Raw genomic sequence first — 19852 nt, forward strand, 5'->3', positions numbered from 1 at the left:
GCAGCGCCCCCTGGCGGAGCGGGAACAACGTGTGTGAGACCACCGGGAACGGGGGGATCCCTGGGAATGGGGGGGGGAACCTGGGAACGGGGGGGGGGAACCTGGGAACGGGGGAATCCCTGGGAATGGGGGGGGAACCTGGGAACGGGGGGGGGGAACCTGGGAACGGGGGAATCCCTGGGAATGGGGGGGGGGAACCTGGGAATGGGGGGGGGAACCTGGGAACGGGGTAATCCTGGATAGGGGGGGAAACCTGGGAATGGGGGGGGAACCTGGGAAGGGGCATCCTGGAATAGGGGGGGGAACCTGGGAATGGGGGGGGGAACCTGGGAACGGGGAATCCCTGGGAATAGGGGGGGGAACCTGGGAATGGGGGGGGAACCTGGGAACGGGGGAATCCCTGGGAATAGGGGGGGGGAACCTGGGAACGGGGGGGGGAACCTGGGAACGGGGGAATCCCTGGGAATAGGGGGGGGAACCTGGGAATAGGGGGGGGAACCTGGGAACGGGGGAATCCCTGGGAATAGGGGGGGGAACCTGGGAATAGGGGGGGGAACCTGGGAACGGGGGAATCCCTGGGAATAGGGGGGGGAATCCCTGAGAATGGGGGGGGAACCTGGGAACGGGGAGATCCCTGGGAACGGGGAGATCCCTGGAAAGGGGGGTGTTCCTGGAAACAGGGGGGATCCCTGGGATCGGGGAGATCTCTGGGAACGGGAGGGATCCCTGGGAACGGGGGGATCATTGGGAACGGGAAGGATCCCTGGGAATGGGGGGAATCCTGGGAACGGGGGCGGGGAATCCACGACATCAGGGGGAATCTCCGGGATCGGAATTGTGCGGGATTGCGGGGGAGGGATCCCTGGGATCGGGGCTAAGGGGGGAATCTCTGGCATCGGGGGGATTCCCGCGGTCGGGGCTAAGGGGGGAATCTCTGGCATCGGGGGGATTCCCGCGGTCGGGGCTGCGTGGGATAAGGGGGATGTCCCCTGGGATCGGGGCTGGGCGGAACTAGGGGGGTGGATGCCGGGGATTTACCTGGGATCGGGCGGATTCCCCCAGTCTGGGGGTGTGCAGAGTCGGGGGACCCTGGGATCGGGCTGAGCGGGGGGATACCCTCAGGGATCGGAGCAGGGCGGGACCAGGAGGGGCTGCCCTGGAATCGGGGCGATTCTGGGGGTCAGAACTGCGTGGGATCGGGGGGAGGGGATCCCCCCGGTTGGCCGGGATCCATCCCGGGCCGAGGGGGGTCCGCAGCCCCCGGATCCCCCCGGTGCGGTGCCGATCCCGGTTCCGCAGGGGATGCGCGGGGCTCTGCGGCTCGTGCGGTTCCGGGGGGCCGCGGGCGGGGGGCCCAGGCTCGGGCTGGAGGAGGCGCCCGGGGGGGACCTGGTGGATCTGAACGCGGCCGAGCCGGCGCTGCCCCTGTCCATGCGGGAGTTCCTGGAGCTCGGCCCGCGCGGGCTGGAGCTCGCCCAGAGGTGGGTACCCCAAAGGTGGGGGATCCCTGAAGGTTGGTGCTTCAAAACCTGGGTCCCCCCAGGGGTGGATCTCCCCAGTGGTGGGTGACCCAAAAAGGATCCCCTGAAAGGAGAGTGACTCCCAAAAATGTGTGTCCCCAAGGGTGGGTGATCCCCAAAGGAGGGTCCATCAAAATCTGGGTGACCCTTTGGCTGACCCCCAGAAGTGTGTGACCCCCACACAGTGGGTTCCCCCCAAAGGTAGGTGCCCTCAGAGGTGGGTGCTCCAAAATGTGGGTGACCTCCTAAATAGGGTCCCCTCAAAAGGTGGGTGAGCCCAAAAAAAGGGTCCCTCAAATCTGAGTGACCCTTTGAATGACCCCCAGAAGTAGGTCCCCTCAGCCTTCCAGGGGTAGGTGACCCCCAAATGTGGCTGAGCCCAAGGACAGGTGTCCCCAGAGGTGGATGCCCCAAAACATGGGTGACTCCCAGAGGTCTGTGTGTCCCCGCAGGGCCCTGGAGTCGGGGCAGCACCGGGTGGCTCGCGGGGCCACGCGGCTCCTGGCGCCCGTGGGAGACCCTGAGAAGCTGATCTGTGTGGGGCTCAACTACCGCGACCACTGCGAGGAGCAGGGTGCCAGGGTGCCCAAGGAGCCCATCATCTTCAGCAAGTTCCCCAGCGCCATCACCGGGCCCTTCGATGACATCGTGCTCCCCCAGGACAGCACCGTGGGTACCCTGGGACCTGCCCCCGCAGCCCCCCTGGGGGTCGGGACCCCCAACCCCCTGTGTTGTCCCCGCAGGAGGTGGACTGGGAGGTGGAACTGGCCGCTGTCATTGGGAAGAGGGGGCGGCACATCGAGGTACCCCCTGCCCCACCCACACCTTGCCTGGGGGGGTCCCTGTGTGTGTGTCCCCTGTAAGGGGGTCCCACTGCCCCGCAGGAGTCGGCAGCCCTGGAGCACGTGGTGGGGTTCACGGTGGCCAACGACGTGAGCGCCCGGGACTGGCAGCTGCGCAACGGGCGGCAGTGGCTGCTGGGGAAAACCTTTGACACCTTCTGTCCCCTGGGGCCCGCCCTTGTCACCAGGGAGGCGGTGAAAGGTGGGGACGCGGATGGGGATGGGACAGGGATGGGATGGGGACAGAACAGCAATGGATGTGGGACGGGGGAGGACTGGGAACAGTAGAGACAGGGATGGGGACAGGATGGGCCAGGATAGGGACAGTGATGGGGACTGGACAAGAACAGGACAGCAATGGGATGGGGACAAGGATGGAGACAGGACATAGATGTGATCTGGACAGGGATGGAATGGGGACAGGACCAGAAGCGGAACAGGATGAGGACAGGACAGACATAGGGATGGGTGGGGACAGTCGGAACACAGAGGGGGATAGAGATGGAGACACGACAAGGACAGGACACTGATGGGATGGGAACAGGATGGGGACGAGACACAAATGGGATGAGAAAAGGAATGGGATGGGACAGGGACTCTTTCCCAGCTGACACTGGTGGTGTCACCCCCCCATTTGCCCAAACCCCCCGTGTTTTCCCCCAGGTGGGGCTCACGGTGGCACTGTCCCCATGTCCCCCTGTGTCCCCTCCCACAGACCCCCACAACCTGTGGATCCGCTGCAGCATCAATGGGCGCCCAATGCAGGACAGCAGCACCCACCACCTCGTCTTTGGGGTGCCCGCCCTCATCGCCTGGGTGTCCCGGTAGGAACGGGGAGCCGGGGACCCCCAGAGCCCAGGGGGTCACAGCTGACCCCCTGTGTGCCCCCAGGTTCGTGACACTGGTCCCTGGGGACATCCTGCTGACGGGGACTCCTGCCGGAGTGGGGTTCTTTCGGAAACCCCCTGTCTTCCTTAAGGTGAGGGAAAAGAGGGGCTCGGGTGGGGCTGGAGGGCAAGTGAGGACACAGTGGACCCCACGAGGGACAGATGCCACCACATGCCCCTTCGCAGCCTGGGGACGAGGTGCAGTGTGAGATCGAGGAGCTGGGCACCATCTGCAACCGCGTGGTCTGACGGTGGAGAGACCCCCCCAGATCCCATCGCTGTGGGATCAATAAATCCACTAACAAAGAGAACTCAGAATCAGTCTACTGAAACGCTCCCTATCTGAGAAAAAGATAATAAAAAGACTGAAAATGTGGACTAATTAGCATGAGAAGTGAGAAAGTAATAATCAATAGAATATAGAATATTACTTATTTAAGGGAATTATGTAACATAACCAATGAACATGAATTTCTTTGCTAAAAATGTATAAATAACGAAAAGTTTTGAAAGTGGGTAGGTATGTTGAGTGGAACTATCCCCATGCACTCCAACACTGTGACTAAACTAATGCCTGCTTTCTAATACTAAAAAAATAGTGTTAGAGAGTTTGATTTATCCCAATGTTTTTACTGAAAACTGGACCTGCTGTTAGTGAGCAGAGAAGGGCTGGGGGGAAATGTGCTGGTTGGAGCTGTCTTGGGCACCACCACCAGAAATGATGGAATTTTCCATCCCAGGTGAGGGAAGGAGAGACAGAACCTTCCCCCCCGCCCCCCCGGGTCAATAAATCCACAAGGCATCAGGTCCCTGGGCCCCATTTATGACTCTGGTGCGGGGGGTTACAACTGGGTGAACTGGTGAATGAAGGCTCTCAACTTCTCCCGGTTGGAAGCAGACTGGAAAGGCTGGGAGAGCTGGAGGAGGGGTCCAGTGGGGGTCTGCAGCTCCTCCAGCACCTGGGGGGGCACGGGGAGGTCAGGGGGGGCAGCAGGATGTTGGGGGGCTGGGGGGTGGCTGTGCTTACCCCCATGTCCTTGAAGCTCTGCAGGGAGCTCAGGGCCAGGCTCCTGTCAAGATACCCTGTGGGGAGAGAAGTCCCGAGGGAACCCCCAAATCCCACCCCACGGGCACCCCCAGCCCAGTCTAGGGGGGCAGTGACCCCCAAAAGCAAGACCCCCTCCCACCTTGACTCACCATCCTCATCCTCATTCAGGAATTCCAGCAGCGCCTCCACGTAGTCTGCCTCTGGAATTGGGAGGGGTGTCAGATCCCAGCTCCTGGGGGGCTCCAGCCCTCCCAGGGTCCCCAGGGGTTCCCCACTCTGGAGGGTCCTACCGGGCTGCGGCCAGGGGGGTCTCTCCAGGAATTCCGCAGCCCGGCCGTAGCTCCGCAGGACGGGGCTCAGGAGGCGGCAGAGGAAGAGGAGGAAGCCGGGGAAGCCCTGGGGCTCGCTGAGCTGGGGGGACACACAGCTGGATTTGGGGGACACCCCCTCACCCCAGCCCAGGGGGTGGTGGGGGACCCCCAGTACCTTGTAGCAGCGCTTGGGGACCCTGTCCTCGCTGTCACTGTCGCTGTCATCGGTGAAGTCCCAGCAGGAATGGCCCCGGGACGAGGGTCGGGGGGCCACGTCGCAGCCCCTGCACTCGCTCTCAGGCTGGGGGGACAATGGGCTGTCCCCTCAAAGCCACCCTGAGCCCCAGCAGGGACCCGTGTGTGTGCCAGGAGGGCTCCCGGGGTGACACCCACCTCCTCCTCCTCCAGCAGCCCCCCAAGGACGAGCTTGTCCAGGATGTCCAGGCTGTGGCGCTCGGGAGGCTGGCAGGGCTGGGGACACAGGAGAGGGGTGACAGGCCACCCGTGTCCCCACCTGCAGCCCCAGCAGGTGGGGGGTGACAGGCCACCCTCGTGTCCCCACCTGCAGCCCCAGCAGGATGGGGGGCAGCAGCAGCAGCACCTCCAGGATCTTGCGGAGCAGCTCCTCCCGGCTCAGCACGATCCCGGGGGGGCCGCAGGGGGTCCCCAGGATCGGCAGCACCTCCAGCAGCAGGGCACGGATGGCACAGGCTGACAGCACAGGGCTGTCACCAGTCCCCGCTGTCCCCAGTTCCCCACGCGTCACCAAATTCCCCAGCATTCCTGATCCCCGCTGTCCCCAGTGCCCCCCCGCTGTCCCCAGTCCCCCCAACATCCCCATTCCCCAGTGCCAACAATTCCCCAGCGTCCCTGGCCCTCGGCATCACCGATTCCCCCAGTGCCACTGACTCCTGGTGTCACCAACCCCCCCGCAGTCCCCAGCCCGCAGTTTCACCTTCCCCAGTCCCCGCTGTCACCAACCGCTGACGTCTCCGATCCCCCCAGTGCCCGGCACCCCCATCCCTGCTGCCCCCCGTCCCCGCTGTCCCCGGTGCCCCCCGGCTCTCTCACCCCCCGCCGCCTCCCCGCCCAGGCGCTGCCGGACGCCCCCCGCCAGCCGCACCAGCTGCCCCCGTGCCGAGGCCTCCGGGGGCCCCAGCCCGGCCCCGGGGGGCTGCAGCTGCCGCAGGCTGTGCAGCACCAGCGCCCGCAGCTGCCCGCGGAATCCCACGGCCCGGCCCCGCAGCAGGAGCTGCTCCAGCAGCCCCGAGAAATCCCGCATCAGCCGGGGCAGCAGCACGGCCTGCGGAGAGAGAGGGGGGATTCCCGCTGGGAATGCTGCTCTGAGGGAAAGGAGGGTGGTTCCCAATGGGAATGCTGCTCTGAGGAGGATAGAGGGGGATTCCCGCTGGGAATGCTGCTCTGAGGGAGAGGAGGGTGGTTCCCAATGGGAATGCTGCTCTGAGGAGGATGGAGGGGGATTCCTGCTGGGAATGCTGCTCTGAGGTACAGAGGGGTGATTCCCACTGGGAATGCTGCTCTGAGGAGGATGGAGGGGGATTCCCACTGGGAATGCTGCTCTGAGGAGGATGGAGGGAGATTCCCACTGGGAATGCTGCTCTGAGGAGGATGAAAGGGGATTCCCACTGGGAATGCTGCTCTGAGGGAAGGGAAAGATGAAAAGCTCCTTATCCACCTCCCGGTGCCTGTGGAGCAGCAGTGCCGCGGTGATTCCCACAGCCATGATGGCGGAGCAGGCGCTGGAATCTGCTGGGGGGGAGAGGGGCTCGTTATCTGGGGGGTGATGAACCCCCACCCCCATTCCCCAGCAGGGAATGCCATCCCAAGGGATGCAGGGACCACCCGCACCCCTCACCGCTCAGTGTGTGCAGCCCCAGCGCCGTCACCAAAATCTCCTCTTCTGTCCCCACACCGGCACCCAAAGTGCCCACATTCCCCACATCCGGCACGCTGGGACGTTGGGGAGAGAGGGCTGAGCAAGAGGAGCCGGGAGCAGAGATCCAAGAGGAAACGCTGCCCGGGGCTCAGCTCCTCACCACGTGCCAAGGATGGTGGGAAGCAGCAGCTGCTCTGGTCGATTCCCGCTGAGCGTAGGCCCCACCAAGTTGTTCTCCACAAATTCCTGGGAATGAGCAGAAAGGAGCCTGGGGGTGCTCACAGCCCTCAGCACCACGAGCTCACTCGATCCCTGCAGCCCCAGGGCTGGGAGGAGCCCAGATCACCCAGCACGGATTCACTGGATACCCTCAGACACCCCAACCCCACCAACATCCTGGAAACAGCCCCCCAGTGCCAGGACGGATCCGGGGGCATCCCCAGCTGCCGTACCCGTAAGGAGAAGGGTTGGGAGAAATCTACCCGGGCACAGCCACGGGGCCGGCGCAGGGCCTGGAATGCTGCCCGGAGACACGCGGCGATCCCGAGGGGCTGAGGGGGCTGCAGAGAGACGGGATCCAGGGATTGACGGCGGGTTTAGGGGGATGCCACTGCCCAGGGATGCTCCCGCAGATTTGGGGGAACACCACTCCCCAGGGATAACCCCAGACATTTCGGGGAACACCACTCCCCAGGGATAACCCCAGAAATTTGGGGGATCACCACTCCCCAGGGATGCTCCCAGGGATTCTGGTGAGCACCGGTGACCCCCCTGACCCCCTCTCACCGCTCCATCCCGCCCCGCTCTGCCGGGAGCCACGTCGTAGGCAATTCCCACCGGGACGATGCGCACGTCGGGCACGGCTCCGTCCCGCAGCGCCCGCAGCACCCGGAGCAGCCAGCGCCGGGCGGGATCCGAGAGCTGCAGCAAACCCAGGGGCTCCTCCAGGAAGATGACGAGGGGCTGGCGGCTCCGCAGCACCTCCTGCACGTACTGGGGGGACACTGGGAGTACTGGGAGCTGCCGGCACCTCCCCAAGCGCTCCAGGGCATTTTCCAGCCCCGACCGCACCTACCGCATCCAGGACAGCGCCCGGCAGCCCCTCATCCCGCTCACTCCGTGCCTGCGCCATTCCCGAAGGCAGGAAAATCCCTCCCAGGCGTTGCAGCAGGGACCTGGGGGGCAAAGACACCGTGGGCACACACTGCATCCCCCTGCAGCCCCCGGGAACATCCCACACCGGCTCCTTACCGGAGGCCAGGGCTGATCCGGGTGCCCACTGTCACCCTGGGGGCCCCGATGCCCTGCGAGAGGAGGAGGAAGGACAGGAGCGGCCCATCCAGCTGGGATTGCTGGGTGCACAGGAACACCAGCGGCACCTCGGGCTGCAAGGAAGGATCCTGGGCTGAATTCCGGCCCTCCCGGGCAACGGGAGCGCCCGGCTGGGCTCCGTACCGTCCTGGCAGCCCGGAGCACCATCTCCAGCTGCCCCCGCTGCAGCTGCACGCTCAGGAACAGACGGCTCAGCAGCTTGGGGAGCATCCAGTGGCACAGCCTGCAGCAAAACTGGCAATGAGCAACCCTGCGGGCACAGGGCGGCCCCCAACCCCCCAAACACTCCCACCCCCTGCCTCACTTGCCACAACCCAGCCTGCCTCAAAATTCCCAGCGCAGCTCCCACAAAGGCAAATGCCCACTTTTATCACACAGCAAAGGTTGGATGGCATGAGACACCTCCTTTCCCCTGGCAACCAGAGCTGCCATCAGTTATCCCTGCATTCCCCCCAAAAGGATCCCAACATGCCCTTATTCCCTGAGCAATTCCTTCCCTTTAAGGGCTTGGAGGGATCATTTATTCCCACTGGATCAGACCAGCAAGGAAGCCCTGAATTCCCACTTCTCAGGGACAGGAGGGGGAAGGCAGTGGGGAAGGGAAGGCTCCCTCTGGTTCCCACCCTCCTGGAGGGGTTGGATTTTCCCACTCCAGCTCCCCGGAAGGAATTGCCAGAAGGACTCCAGAAGCTGTGGGGGACTCCGAGGGCAGCTGGCCAAAGAATCCATGGGCAGCTCCCAAAGGAGCCCAGAATATCCCCCCAAGGATCCCAGAAAACCCCCAAGCCATCCGTGTGCATCCCCCCAGAGGACCTCCCAAAGGATCTGGATCCATCCCCCACAGAATCCCAGAAGATTTCCCCAAAGGATCCCTGACCTCAGCAGGAGAGGGGACAGCGGTGCCTGGATTTCCCCCAGGATCCGGCAGATCTCCTCCTTCCAGTGCCGCCGGGATCCCTCATCCCCTCCGCATCCATGGGCCCGGCTGGAGGCAACATCCTGCACCCTGGGGGGGAAGGGAGGGGGGAGCACCCTGGGATCCACGTGCCAGGATCCAGGGAGCCTCGGCGGCATTCCCGGATCCCACTGACCCGAGATCCAAGGACTAAACAGGATCCCCCAGGAATGGGGGCCCGCCCCTCCTGGGCTGAGGGTGATCCCGGGATCCCCCCAATGCTCCCACCCACCTCCTGCTGCCGCAGATCTTCCCTGGGAGCTCCCTGGGGGTCTCCGATGGAATTTCCCATTCCCAGGTGGCGAGGAATCCGCAGACCCTCCGGACCAGCCACCCCCGGAACCTGGAGGGGACACACAGGGAGAACCTGGAGGGGGGACTTTTCCAGGGGGATCACCCCCCCCCGAATGCCCCTTTACCAGGATTTGGGATTCATCTCCGTTTTACAGTTAGGAATTTGGAGGTGATGCTCCAGGCTGCCCAGCAGGAAGGAAACCAGGCATTCAGGCCATCCCAAATCACGGAATTTTCCCAATCCTCCCCACATCCACAGAGAGTGGGGTGGGACACAGCTTTGGGATATCCCAGAGCGTGTAGGAAGGGACAGAGTGGGACAGGGGAACTGCATTCCCTGGGATCCCAAGGGATTCGTCTAAGGGTTTCAAAGCTGGAGCTGGGAATATTTGGAGCTGAATGGAGGATAATGATCTGATGTGGGATAAAAACCAGCACACAATGGTTAATCCAGGGATTCTTCCCAAAGGGGAGAGAAGCCAAAGGGATCTGGCTCTTTTCCCTTTTCCCAGGGAGCCAGGCTCACTCCCAGTGATACCGGCTGGAGCCAGCGAGAAGAACAATCCCCCAACTCCACCTTCTTCCCATCAACACTCCAAGTTTTGCTTCAAGAAAACAACAAATGACCCCAGATCCTCCATTCCATGGCTGGACCACAGCCCAAGCCCTCACAGACGCCACTTCCAGCCTCCCAAAATACGATTCATGAGCTCGGTTTGGGATAATTTGGGAGCGGGGAGGATGGCGAGGGACTCCCATGCGGATTTGGGGGAAATCTGGGGAAAAGAGCCATTTTCCAGCTGTTTTCCAGCACGCAGCTGATCCAGCCTCACCGTGTATCCCTCTCCGTCACACGGCTGACGTCACGGAATCCCAGAGTGGAGAGATCCTCGGCATAGAATCCATCCTGGGAGGAAAAGCGGGATCAGATCACTGACAACGTGGATCCTCGGCACAGGGATCCTGTCACCACCATGCCCCATCCCAAACTCTCTCACCCAGCTCCTGGGGGTGCAGGTCTGGCAGCAGCGCCCCAAAAACGGACGGTGGTATTTTCCCAGGAACGGGATGAAAACTTCCAGGTTTTGGTCCGAATTGCTGATCCAGGTTTTCATCTGAGGAGGGAAAGAAAAACGGGAAGGGGGGGGATGGGACAAACCCTGGGAATGCCAAATGTGGGTGGATACACCCCAAAACACGCTCATGCTGTGAGGTATCCTGATATTGGGCAGCAAGAGAGGAATTTGAGCTGGGATAAACTGGTGTCACACCTGGGAGATGTGTGTGGACACGGATCAACCCAGATCCCATGCAATCAGTCTGGATCTGGGGGGATCAGCACCCGGAGGCGTGGGGCAGTGGGTTCTCCAGCAGGATGAACCCTCAGAGACATGTTGGGTACCCAGATCCAATGGGACTAACGCAGATCCAGTTAGATCGGTTGGAAATATGGGCATGAGGGGGACAGTGAGATCCTGCGGACCCCAGAGCCCTCGTCAGCCCCCTCCACCCCCACATCTGGAGCCATGGGGTGCCTCGGAACACCAGCATCCCAACCACCAGCCCCACAAATCAGCATCACCCCCTCCCTTTCTCTGGGGTGCGGGTAAGGAATTTTATTCCCTAAAAAGGAGGGAAAAAGAAGCAATTTGGGTTTTAAATGTTGGGTGGGGGCAAAGGAGGCAGGAAAAGAGGTTGCGGGGGGGACCCCGCTGGGGTCAGGGACCCCCAGGATAGGGGGGATTCAAGGTGGGAAGGGGCTGGTGGCAGTGGGGGGTCCCCAGGGCATCAGGTACCTTGGGGGGGTGTCACAGGTGGGGGGACACCCCCAAACTGGAGAGCAGAGGTGCTGGGGCTTGAACGTCCTGGGAAAAATCCTGGAGATAGAAAGGGGTGGAAAGTGGGAATTTGGCAGGTTTGGGGCACACGGAGCAGTCTCTGGGAGAGGGACCCCCCCGTGTGCCCCACAGGGAATTGGGGAGGGGGGTAACACAGCCGACACCCCTCGAAGAGGGATTTGGGGTTAGTAACACCCCCCACACACCCCACAGGGATTTGGGGTGGGGCAGCACACCCCACATCCCCTATAGGGCTGGGGGGTAACATACCCCACACCTGCCCCCCACACCCCACAGTCCCTACAGGGCCCGAGATGGGGGGGCAGCACCCCCTGCACAGGCCCCACAGCCCCCAGAGACCCTCTGGGGGGAACACACCCCACACGGGCCCCGCTGCCCCACAGCCCGGGGGGATGTGCCCCAGCGCCCCTCTGCAGCTCTGGGGGGCCCTGAACCCTCCCCGGCCCGGGGGGCTCGGCCCCACAGGCCCTGCACGGCTCGGGGGCTCACACGCCCCGCACCCCCGGGGGTCCCCCGGCCCCGCTCACCGCCGGCCCCGCCGCTCCCGGCCCGGCCCGGCCCCGCTCCGCCCCCGGGGAGCGCGACCGGAACCGGCCCCGCCGGAACCGGGACCGCCGGGACCCCCGGCCCAGCCCCGGCCCCACACGGGGCTCAGCCCACCAGAGGTACCGGCAGGGCCCCAGCGCCCCCTGTCCCTGTCCCCGAGCCCACCCAGGTCCCAGCACCCCCGGGCACAGCAATCCCAGCCCCGGGGGGGCCCTGGCGCGCCCCAGGCCCATCGGCCCCCCAGCCCCGCTCCCCAGCCCAAGGCCCCGCCACCCCCAGGCCCGCAGCCCCAGCCCCAGCTCTGGCCCCCCAGAGCTCCAAACCCCACCGGCACCAGCAGCGCCCCAAGGGGCTCAATCGCCCTGAAAACACCCCAAAACGCCCCAGTTCAGCTGCTCTGGGGCGGGGACCTCGCACCTGTGGGAACGCCCTGGGAGCAGCACCCGGGAGCTGGGATAAGGGAGGGAATAGGAATGGCTGGGAAAAGCGGAAAAACAAGCAAAGGCAAAGGAAAAAGGGGAAGGAAGGGGGGATAGGAAAAGACAAGGGAAAAGGGGAAAAATTAAAAAAAAGGTTGAAGGGGAAGAAGGAGAGGTAAGAAAAAAAGGAGAAAAGATGAGAAAAAAAAGCAGAAAAAAAGGGAAAAGGCAAGAAAAAAGAAAGAAAGAAAGAAACTGAAGGAAGAAGGGGGGAAGGTCAAGAAAAGCAAACAAGACAAGAAAAATGGGGGAAGGAGAAAAAAAGGAAAATGCAAAGGGAAAAAAGGCAAAATAGGGGAAAATGAGAAGTACTGGACAATTAGAAAAAAGGCAGGGAAAAAAAAGAAAAGACAAGGAGAAAGAGAAAGAAAAAGAAAAAGAAAAAAAAAAAAAGAAAAAGAGAAAATGCCAGCCTGTGGTGGTTTGACCTGGGCTGGAGACCAGGTGCCCCCCAAACTGCTCCATCCCTCCCCTCACCTACACAGAGCAGAGGAAATACAACGAAAGTCTCCTGGGGTGGGATAAAGATGGGAGGGGTCACTCACTGCCCCATTACTGTCACAGGCAGAACAGACTCGATTTGGGGAAATTAGTTGAATTTGTTAGCAATCAAATCAGAGCACAGGAATGAGAGGTCAAACAAATCCTAAAAACACCTTCCCCCACCTCTCCCTCCTTCCCGGCCTCAACTCTATCCCTGCTTCTCTCCCTGCTGCCCTCCATTGGCACAGGGAGATGGGAATGGGGGTCACGGTCAGTCCATACCACGCTCCGGGCTCTGTTCCTGCCCCTGGGCACCTGCAACCCCCTGAGCACCTGTGACCCTTTCCCAGCACCTGCATCCTCCCAGCACCCGCATCCTCCCAGCACCCACATCCTTCCCCAGCACCCACATCCCATCCCCAGCACCCACATCCCATCCCCAGCACTTCCATCTCTTCCCCAGGCCCCACATCCCTCCCTGGTACCCACAGCCCCCCTCAGCACCCCCGTTCCTCCCTGGTACACCTGCGGGTGACCCTGGGCTCTCGCCCTATCCCAGGAGTTCACTGGCACAGGTCAGTCCTATCCTCTGGCAGCTCAAGCTGCTGCCTCACCAGGGGATCCCAAATAAAGAAATCTCTGGGCAAGGACACCCCAACAAGCTCTACTTCCCCTCCCTCAGCCCAGACCAAGAGCATTATCAGGGCCTGGAGGCTTCTCACTCTCCGTGGCTTTGCTATTTGTTCCCAAGGGGCTGCCACGTGCTCAGCTTCACCCCCTCTGAGGGGAGTTTTGGGGGGTCATTGGACTGCAGTCCATGGTGGAACATGGTGGTTACAGCTCATGCCCCGCCATCCATGGGCTGGAAGCTGCAGCTTTGTGTATTCCAAAGACTGGGCATGTTCCAATCAGCAGCTCCAGCTTTCCCTTAGATCCATCTCTGCCTGACACAACACAGAGAAAGTTCATCCCGCGGCCTCACAACTCCAGTTCTTTATGGCAAGCAAGCACTGAGATGCTTTCCAATGGAAAATGTTCCACACAGAAGGCCTGGAAGCTGAGTGGGTTGGTTCCATATCGATCACATGCCTTGCACCCCCTCCTCAAATGTCTGGCCTGAGTGCACTGACCCTCCCCAGACTGCTGGGCAGCTGGCGCTGGAGGCTTAGAAGAAGTTTGGGGCAACCCCCACCCAGTGCCCCCAGCCCATGTCATGGGGCGCTGCCCCTTGGGGGTGTTCCCTGACAGGGTCTGTCAGGTACATGGGCAATGGCACCCTGGGGTGAAGCCGTGGGACCCCCGGGGTGTGGAACAGAGCAATGGAGGGGCTGCAGGTGTGATGTGGATTTGGGTTCAGGTGTGATATGGATGTGGGTGCAGGTGTGATATGGATGTGGGTGCAGGTGTGATATGGATGTGGGTGCAGGTGTGATGTGGATGTGGGTGCAGGTGTGATGTGGATGTGGGTGCAGGTGATATGGATGTGGGTGCAGGTGTGATGTGGATGTGGGTGCAGGTGTGATATGGATGTGGGTGCAGGTGTGATATGGATGTGGGTGCAGGTGTGATGTGGATGTGGGTACAGGTGTGATATGGATGTGGGTGCAGGTGTGATGTGGATGTGGGTGCAGGTGTGATATGGATGTGGGTGCAGGTGTGCAGTGGAGTGGGGTGCAGGTGTGCAAGGCACAGGGGATGTGTGTGCAAGGCACGGGACATGCAATAGAACGGTGCCTGGGCAGCCCCGTTCCCGACAGCCCTGACCTCCCACCCCAGCCCCCAGTTGCTCACATCCTCACACCTCAGCAGTGCCAGTGCCAGGATCACCAGGCATGACACGTGCTGGCTGCCCCTCGTGCAAAAGCATCAGCTCAGCCACAGGCCAGAATTGTGATTTCACAGCTTTGATGACAGTGTCAGCAGAGAGGATTCTGTGCATCACGTCAGGGAAAGTGCCCCAGAGCCTGGGGTAGGGAGGGAGCAGCTGGGGGGAAGGGAATGGGACCGGCTTTATTCTGGAACACGTTTGCATTGCTGCTGTGATTTCTGTGCTCAGCACCAGGAGCTGGATGCGTTTTGTCCATCCTTGAACAGCCAGCACCGCTGTGAGCAGCCCCAGACCCCTCCAAGGTTGCAAGCCAAAGTGTTTTGCCCATGCTGGAGGCAGGTCCTTTCCTGGAGGCTCCCTGGGACTCTGTCCTGGCATTTCCAAGAGTGTTGTGGTTTCGTCTGTGTCATCCTCTTTGCTAAAGAGGATGAGTTATGAGATAGACCAAACTTCTCTCTCTCAGCAATTGTAAATTCAAAATTAAGGGGCTTTAATCGAGGAAGTGTGGAAAAAACAGAAGAAATAACAACCCTTTATTAAAAGATATATGTACGTTGGCAAAAACAGTAACAGAACACAAAAAACCTAGACAGTAGTCCTAGAAAAAAAACCAAACCAAACCAACCAACCAACCAAGTCTGAAGGAACACTTCTCTGTCCTTTAGCGCAGTCCTAATCGGGGCCTGCAGGGGGAGCTGTTGGGCTCTGGCGGTCACCACGCGGGAGGGGGGCCTGGGGGGGTCTCGGGAGGAGCCGAAAAGAAATTGGGGGACCCTTCCCTCAGTGGGAGAAAAAGGGAAGGGAAGCAGTTCACTCCCATGGGACTCACTGTTGTCTCAGATGACGGTGTCTCAAAACTCCTCCCTTTTCTCCCGGTGGGCACGCAACTCTCCGATGAAACACAGCAGATCCGGGCTGGAGACAAGAGACAGCTTGCAGGCAAGTTGAGGCCAGTAGTCCGAGCTGACTAGGATGAGAAGCCAAAAAGCCAGATCCCCAGTCCTTCTCTCCAAATGCCTGCACGCAGACCCCCGTCTCTGTCTGAGAGAGAGAGCTCCGCCGTCTGCCTCTCCCCTCCTAAAACTTCTCTCTCCTCTCCCCCCAGCCTCTCTGATGGACCATTAGCTAGGAATTCGGCCAGATCTTTTGTAAAGCTAATTAACTTCCTTTCCCCCACTCACTCTGTTTTTTCTTAGAGTGCAGCAGGGGAAGAAAAATTCCCCTATGGAATTTATAACCTATAACAGTCTGTCAGCAACTGAAGCCGTGGGCAGTAGCTGCAGATGCCCCCAGGTAGGTCATGTACCTGTTGTGTCCGTGTTAGAGGCCAGTTCATGTCTGGCAGCCTCCCAGGATTCCTCCTGGGCACCACCAAGAGTGTACTCACTTCCTCTGGAGGTGGCTGAAGGCTTGGGCAGGAGACCAAGAATCCTCCTGGGTGTTTTGTTGAAGAGTTTGGTTCCTGCTCAAGGCTCTAGCAGCGATGGCAGGAGCAACAGCAGTGCCAGCACTGCCAGTTGTGTCAGTTGTGCCAGTTGTGTCAGTTGTGCCAGTGCCGCAGTGCCAGCGGTGCCAGCAGTGGCAGCATGCAGTGCCAGTGCCAGCAGTGCCTGCAGTGCCTGCAGTGACAGTGCCAGCAGCGGCAGTTCCAGCAGTACCAGCTGTGTCAGCAGCAACAGTGACAGCAGTGACAGCATGGTGCAGGCGCGGTGGGCCCTGGCCCTCATCCTCCTCCTGGTGGCCCTGCCAGACGGGGGTGTCAGGGCTGCTCCGTGGCGACCGTGGGCAGTGGGTAGGTGGGGAGGGCAGGGCCAGCCCCCAGCTCTGGCAGATCCCCATGAGGAATGGGGACTTGCAATTCAGCTGACACACTTTCTCTCTAAAGCTCTGGAGCGTGAGCCTGTGGATAAGGAGGCACCTCAGGAAGACCATCAGGCAGTGCCAGTCCCTGGGGAAAACACCGGGGCCGTTCAGCCAACAGGAGTGCCAGGTAATCGCTGTCCTTCGGCCACCCGGCAGCATCCGCCGAGATCCCGAGTGTCTGCAGGCCCTGCCCCGCTGCTGCTGCTGCTGCTGCTGCTGCTCCTCGCGTCAGCAGCCAAACTGTCAGCACAGAGCCAGAGCTCTGCCAGCAGCCAGGAGCGACCGGGGTCCCTGTCACCTCGGGACGGGGGAGGTTGTGGCCGTCACTGTGCCAGGAACACGCCCTCAGACCCTCTGTGGATGTGGGGAGAGGCTCACTGCCCCCCACATCCTGTTCTCAGGGATTTCACAACTTTGCCCTTTTGGGAACTAGGTCACCTGGACCCCACTCAGCAGATCACAGGAAATGCGACTGGATTGAATGTCCTTCCTGCAGCACCTGCATCCCAGAGCTTGCCAGGAGGCCCTGGAGGCCCTGGCTCAACAGAGGGGATCCCTCCTGGGAACTGGGGTCCAAAGGGCTGCACCGACGGGTCCAGCACGGCTTGGGGGGACCCTGCACCATCCCCCTGCAGCCTCTGTACCTGACCCACACTGAGGCTTTACCTTTCCCTGATCCTTGGCAGTGCTGGCCAGTCCTGGGGAAGGCCCCCACTCTGGGCTAGAGGAATGTTTTCCAAATTATCCAGGCACTGGGCAGTCCTGCCAGGGGCCATACATGGGAGACAAGACCTGAAAACTGGGAGCAGGCAAGCGCTGCCCATGCTGGAGAAAGGGCAGCGAGGGAGAGCGAGGTTCGGGTGTCTCCTGAGGGCCCGAGTGTGTCCCCTCAGAGTGTGGGTGCTGGGCTGTAGAGGAAGAGCTGGGGGTGGCCCTCCCTGACCCAGGGAGGGGTTTTGTCCATCTCACTCCAAGGGGTGATTGGTCAAACATCTGCACTCCCCCCATGCTCTCTGTCCAGCCCCAAGTCCTGCTCAGGGGGTGTGGGAAGGCCACTGAGGGTAAAAAGATAATGGCACAGAAGTTATAGGGAAAAATATGGTTGCTGCTCCCTGGATGGAACACAGTCAGCACACCCAACCTCCCACACACAACAGTCCAAGGGAGACTGAACGAAGCCACAGCAGAGCAGAGACACTGCGGCGCTGTCAGAACCCTGGCAGAGGAGGGAACTCAGTGGTACTTTGTGGCTGATCAGCTGCACAGCAGCTGAAAACCAAGGCGGAGACAGGAACATGTCCTGCCCCTGAATCAGCAACCCTGGCAAAATCCCTGTCCTGGCACTGCCCGTGTCCCATCCCAGGGTTATCTCAGGTACTATCCTGAGGTACTGTAATGGTTGATAAAGGCGAGGATAAATAATTTGCTGATAAAATTGAGTTTGTAATAATAAAGTTTGCAATGATGTGGTTAACGCTTTACTTAGGTTGCAAAATGTTAAATTGCAAAATGTCAAACCGCATTGTTGTGTTGCCGTGGTAAGATGTATCCTGTTATGCTAGCTATAATGCTTTAAGCCTACTTATAAGGAAGAAAAAGCATGAAGCAAAAAGGGGGGAGTCGACTAAAGGGTCCAGAAAGAGGATCTACTGCCTTCACCCGGGGATTGCGACAGGGTGGGAATTGAGGACTGCTGACTAACCAGACTGTTGGCTGACCCCTAGCAACGGAACGAGGTCCACGCAGCCAGAACCAGTGATGAAGCAGAAAGAGACTAAGGGGGCGGGGATTGCAACAAGTATAAAAGAAGCGGGCTTTGGCTTTTTGAACTTGCGGACCGTTGCGGAGCAAGAGTCTCCTCGACCTCCCAGCACTGTTTTGCTCATTTGCCTTCAATAAATTTTGGGATTTCAAATTTTAAAATTATTTGTGGTCTCTTTGACTATAACAGTACCCCCACATGAGCTCCCTTGGTTAGAACATGGTGCTAATAATGCCAAGGTTGCAGGTTCAATCCCAATAGGGGCCATTTGCTTAAGAGTTGGACCTGATGATCCTTCAGGGTCCCTTCCAACTTGGAATATTCTGTGACCCGTTGTTGTACCCACCCCTAAGGGACAACCACCCCTCACTGAGTAAGATGCATAACTAACGTCACTCAAGTTCCACCTAAATATAGAGAAATAGCATAAAAATGAGTTACAAATGGGGAGGAGAAGGAAAGACTCCACTCTTACCTCAGTTACCTCTGAGGTCACTCACCGGGTTGAACCTGTCTCTGCCCCATAGGGGCCCATTGCATAAGAACTGTACTCTGTGTGCTGAAGGATTGTCTTGAGCCAGCTTTTATTGGGAATTAGAGATTGTCAGTGTATTGCTTTGAATTAGGGAATCCTGGAACCTTAACCTGTCCCAATTTTATTAAGTGTTACTCTGTAAACTCTTACTGTGAGTCCTTCACAGGTGCTGGCACTCGCTGGCAGTGGGTGAAGGTGCAGAGCTGGGTGGGGTTTTTGTGTTTGGGTGTGACCCTGAACAGTTCAGTCAAACCCCCTCCGACCCAGTGGACTGTTCAGTGAAGGATCCCCATAATGGGATGGGACAGACTGGTCGGGCATGAGGCTTTCCTGGGTCACCCCCAGGGACACACACCCAAGCCCACTGTGGGATCAACACGGCACCCCCAAACCTGCCACACCCAGCAGCATCCCTCCCCAGACCCATCATGGGGTCCCATCCCAGGTACCATGGGATTCCTCATGGCCTCTAGCGCCATCAGCCTCATCCCTGTCCCAAACACCCCTGGGGACACCAATCCCAGCCCTGTTACGGGGTCCTGTTCCCACCCCACGTCCCCAACACCCCTAGGGACATGAACCCTCCTGTCCCTCATGCCCAGTCCCATCCCAGGTCCACCATCACCTACGTGGAGAGACCCACCACTGGCCAAGGCTGAGCCCAGCAGTGATGGCAGCAACACCTCAAGGATGTGGAGTTACGAGGAAGGAAAAACTTATTGGGCAGAAGGAATTGGGGCAGAGAAGAGAGGAGTTGGAATGTATGAGGGAAACAACCTGGCAGCCCCAGGCCACTGCAGGAGGGGATCCAGGCGCTGGAGCCCAGATTCCCCGGCAGCCTGTGGGGGCCCAAGGGGGAGCACAGACCCACCTACAGCCCTTGGAAGAGCCCCCACCGGAGAAAGGGGATGCTGCAGGAGGCTGTGACCCCATGGGAAACCTGGAGCAGGGTCCTGGCAGGGATTTGTGTCCCATGGAGGGAGGAGCCCATGCTGGGGCAGGTTTGCTGGCATGACCTGTGACCCCGTGGGGATCCAGGTTGGAGCAGTTCCCGAGGGACTGACCCCGTGGGAAGAACTCATGGTGGAGCAGGGATTGTGTCCTATGAGAAGGACTCACGCTGGATCAGGACAAGGGCTTCTCTCCTCAAGGGAGAACCATGGAATGAACTGACTGTGACCCACATTCCCATCTCCCTGTGCCCATGGAGGGGAGCAGGGAGAGAACTGGGATTGAAGTTGAGCATGGGAAGGAGAGCCACTGCTGAGCTCAGCCTTGGCCAGTGGTGGGTCTCTCCACGGGGGTGATGGTGGACCTGGGATGAGACTGGAGATGAGGGGCAGGAGGGTTCATGTCCCTAGGGGGGTTGGGGACATGGGGTGGGAACAGGACCCCGTAACAGGGCTGGGAT

At 60.2% G+C, this 19852-nt stretch overlaps 3 protein-coding genes across 5 annotated transcripts in view; 2 read left to right on the forward strand and 1 right to left on the reverse strand.

The window, feature by feature from the left end:
* The first annotated feature begins 1168 nt into the window (after nucleotides 1-1168).
* Nucleotides 1169-3761, forward strand: LOC113995131 (fumarylacetoacetate hydrolase domain-containing protein 2-like). Its single transcript, XM_027734907.2, has 7 exons — nucleotides 1169-1481; nucleotides 1973-2189; nucleotides 2264-2323; nucleotides 2405-2564; nucleotides 3078-3186; nucleotides 3254-3341; nucleotides 3436-3761. Exons 1-7 carry the CDS (start codon nucleotides 1303-1305, stop codon nucleotides 3496-3498), a joined length of 876 nt encoding a protein of 291 aa, XP_027590708.1. The 5' UTR covers nucleotides 1169-1302; the 3' UTR covers nucleotides 3499-3761.
* On the reverse strand, nucleotides 3629-15742 carry LOC113994905 (glycerol-3-phosphate acyltransferase 2, mitochondrial-like). Of its 3 annotated transcripts, XM_027734436.2 has the most exons (22): nucleotides 15111-15737; nucleotides 10883-10963; nucleotides 10085-10201; nucleotides 9920-9993; nucleotides 9025-9135; nucleotides 8715-8843; nucleotides 7961-8060; nucleotides 7757-7890; nucleotides 7581-7680; nucleotides 7292-7498; nucleotides 6958-7065; nucleotides 6666-6751; nucleotides 6485-6579; nucleotides 6305-6375; nucleotides 5680-5911; nucleotides 5171-5319; nucleotides 5002-5079; nucleotides 4784-4909; nucleotides 4588-4708; nucleotides 4447-4497; nucleotides 4277-4332; nucleotides 3629-4208 (listed from the first exon to the last, which is right to left on the reverse strand). In XM_027734436.2, exons 3-22 carry the CDS (start codon nucleotides 10199-10201, stop codon nucleotides 4092-4094), a joined length of 2262 nt encoding a protein of 753 aa, XP_027590237.1. In that variant the 5' UTR covers nucleotides 10883-10963; nucleotides 15111-15737; the 3' UTR covers nucleotides 3629-4091. The 3 variants fall into 3 exon arrangements, with proteins under 3 accessions (XP_027590237.1, XP_039242313.1, XP_039242314.1); XM_039386379.1 differs by having other exon boundaries at nucleotides 4588-4909; nucleotides 6305-6378; nucleotides 15111-15742; XM_039386380.1 differs by having other exon boundaries at nucleotides 4588-4909; nucleotides 15111-15741.
* Nucleotides 15743-15901: 159 nt separating this feature from the next.
* Nucleotides 15902-19852, forward strand: part of LOC113995197 — a 196712-nt gene continuing 192761 nt past the window's right edge. Inside the window, exons 1-2 of the mRNA XM_039386387.1 lie at nucleotides 15902-16073; nucleotides 16167-16271. Coding sequence (XP_039242321.1) covers nucleotides 15977-16073; nucleotides 16167-16271 — 202 coding nt within the window. The 5' untranslated portion in view covers nucleotides 15902-15976. The remainder of the gene's footprint in view (nucleotides 16074-16166; nucleotides 16272-19852) is intronic.

The sequence above is a fragment of the Pipra filicauda genome, unplaced genomic scaffold, assembly GCF_003945595.2.
Source record: "Pipra filicauda isolate LSUMZ 115617 unplaced genomic scaffold, ASM394559v2 scaffold480_size458065_pilon, whole genome shotgun sequence".
Classification (NCBI taxonomy): Eukaryota; Metazoa; Chordata; class Aves; order Passeriformes; family Pipridae; genus Pipra; species Pipra filicauda.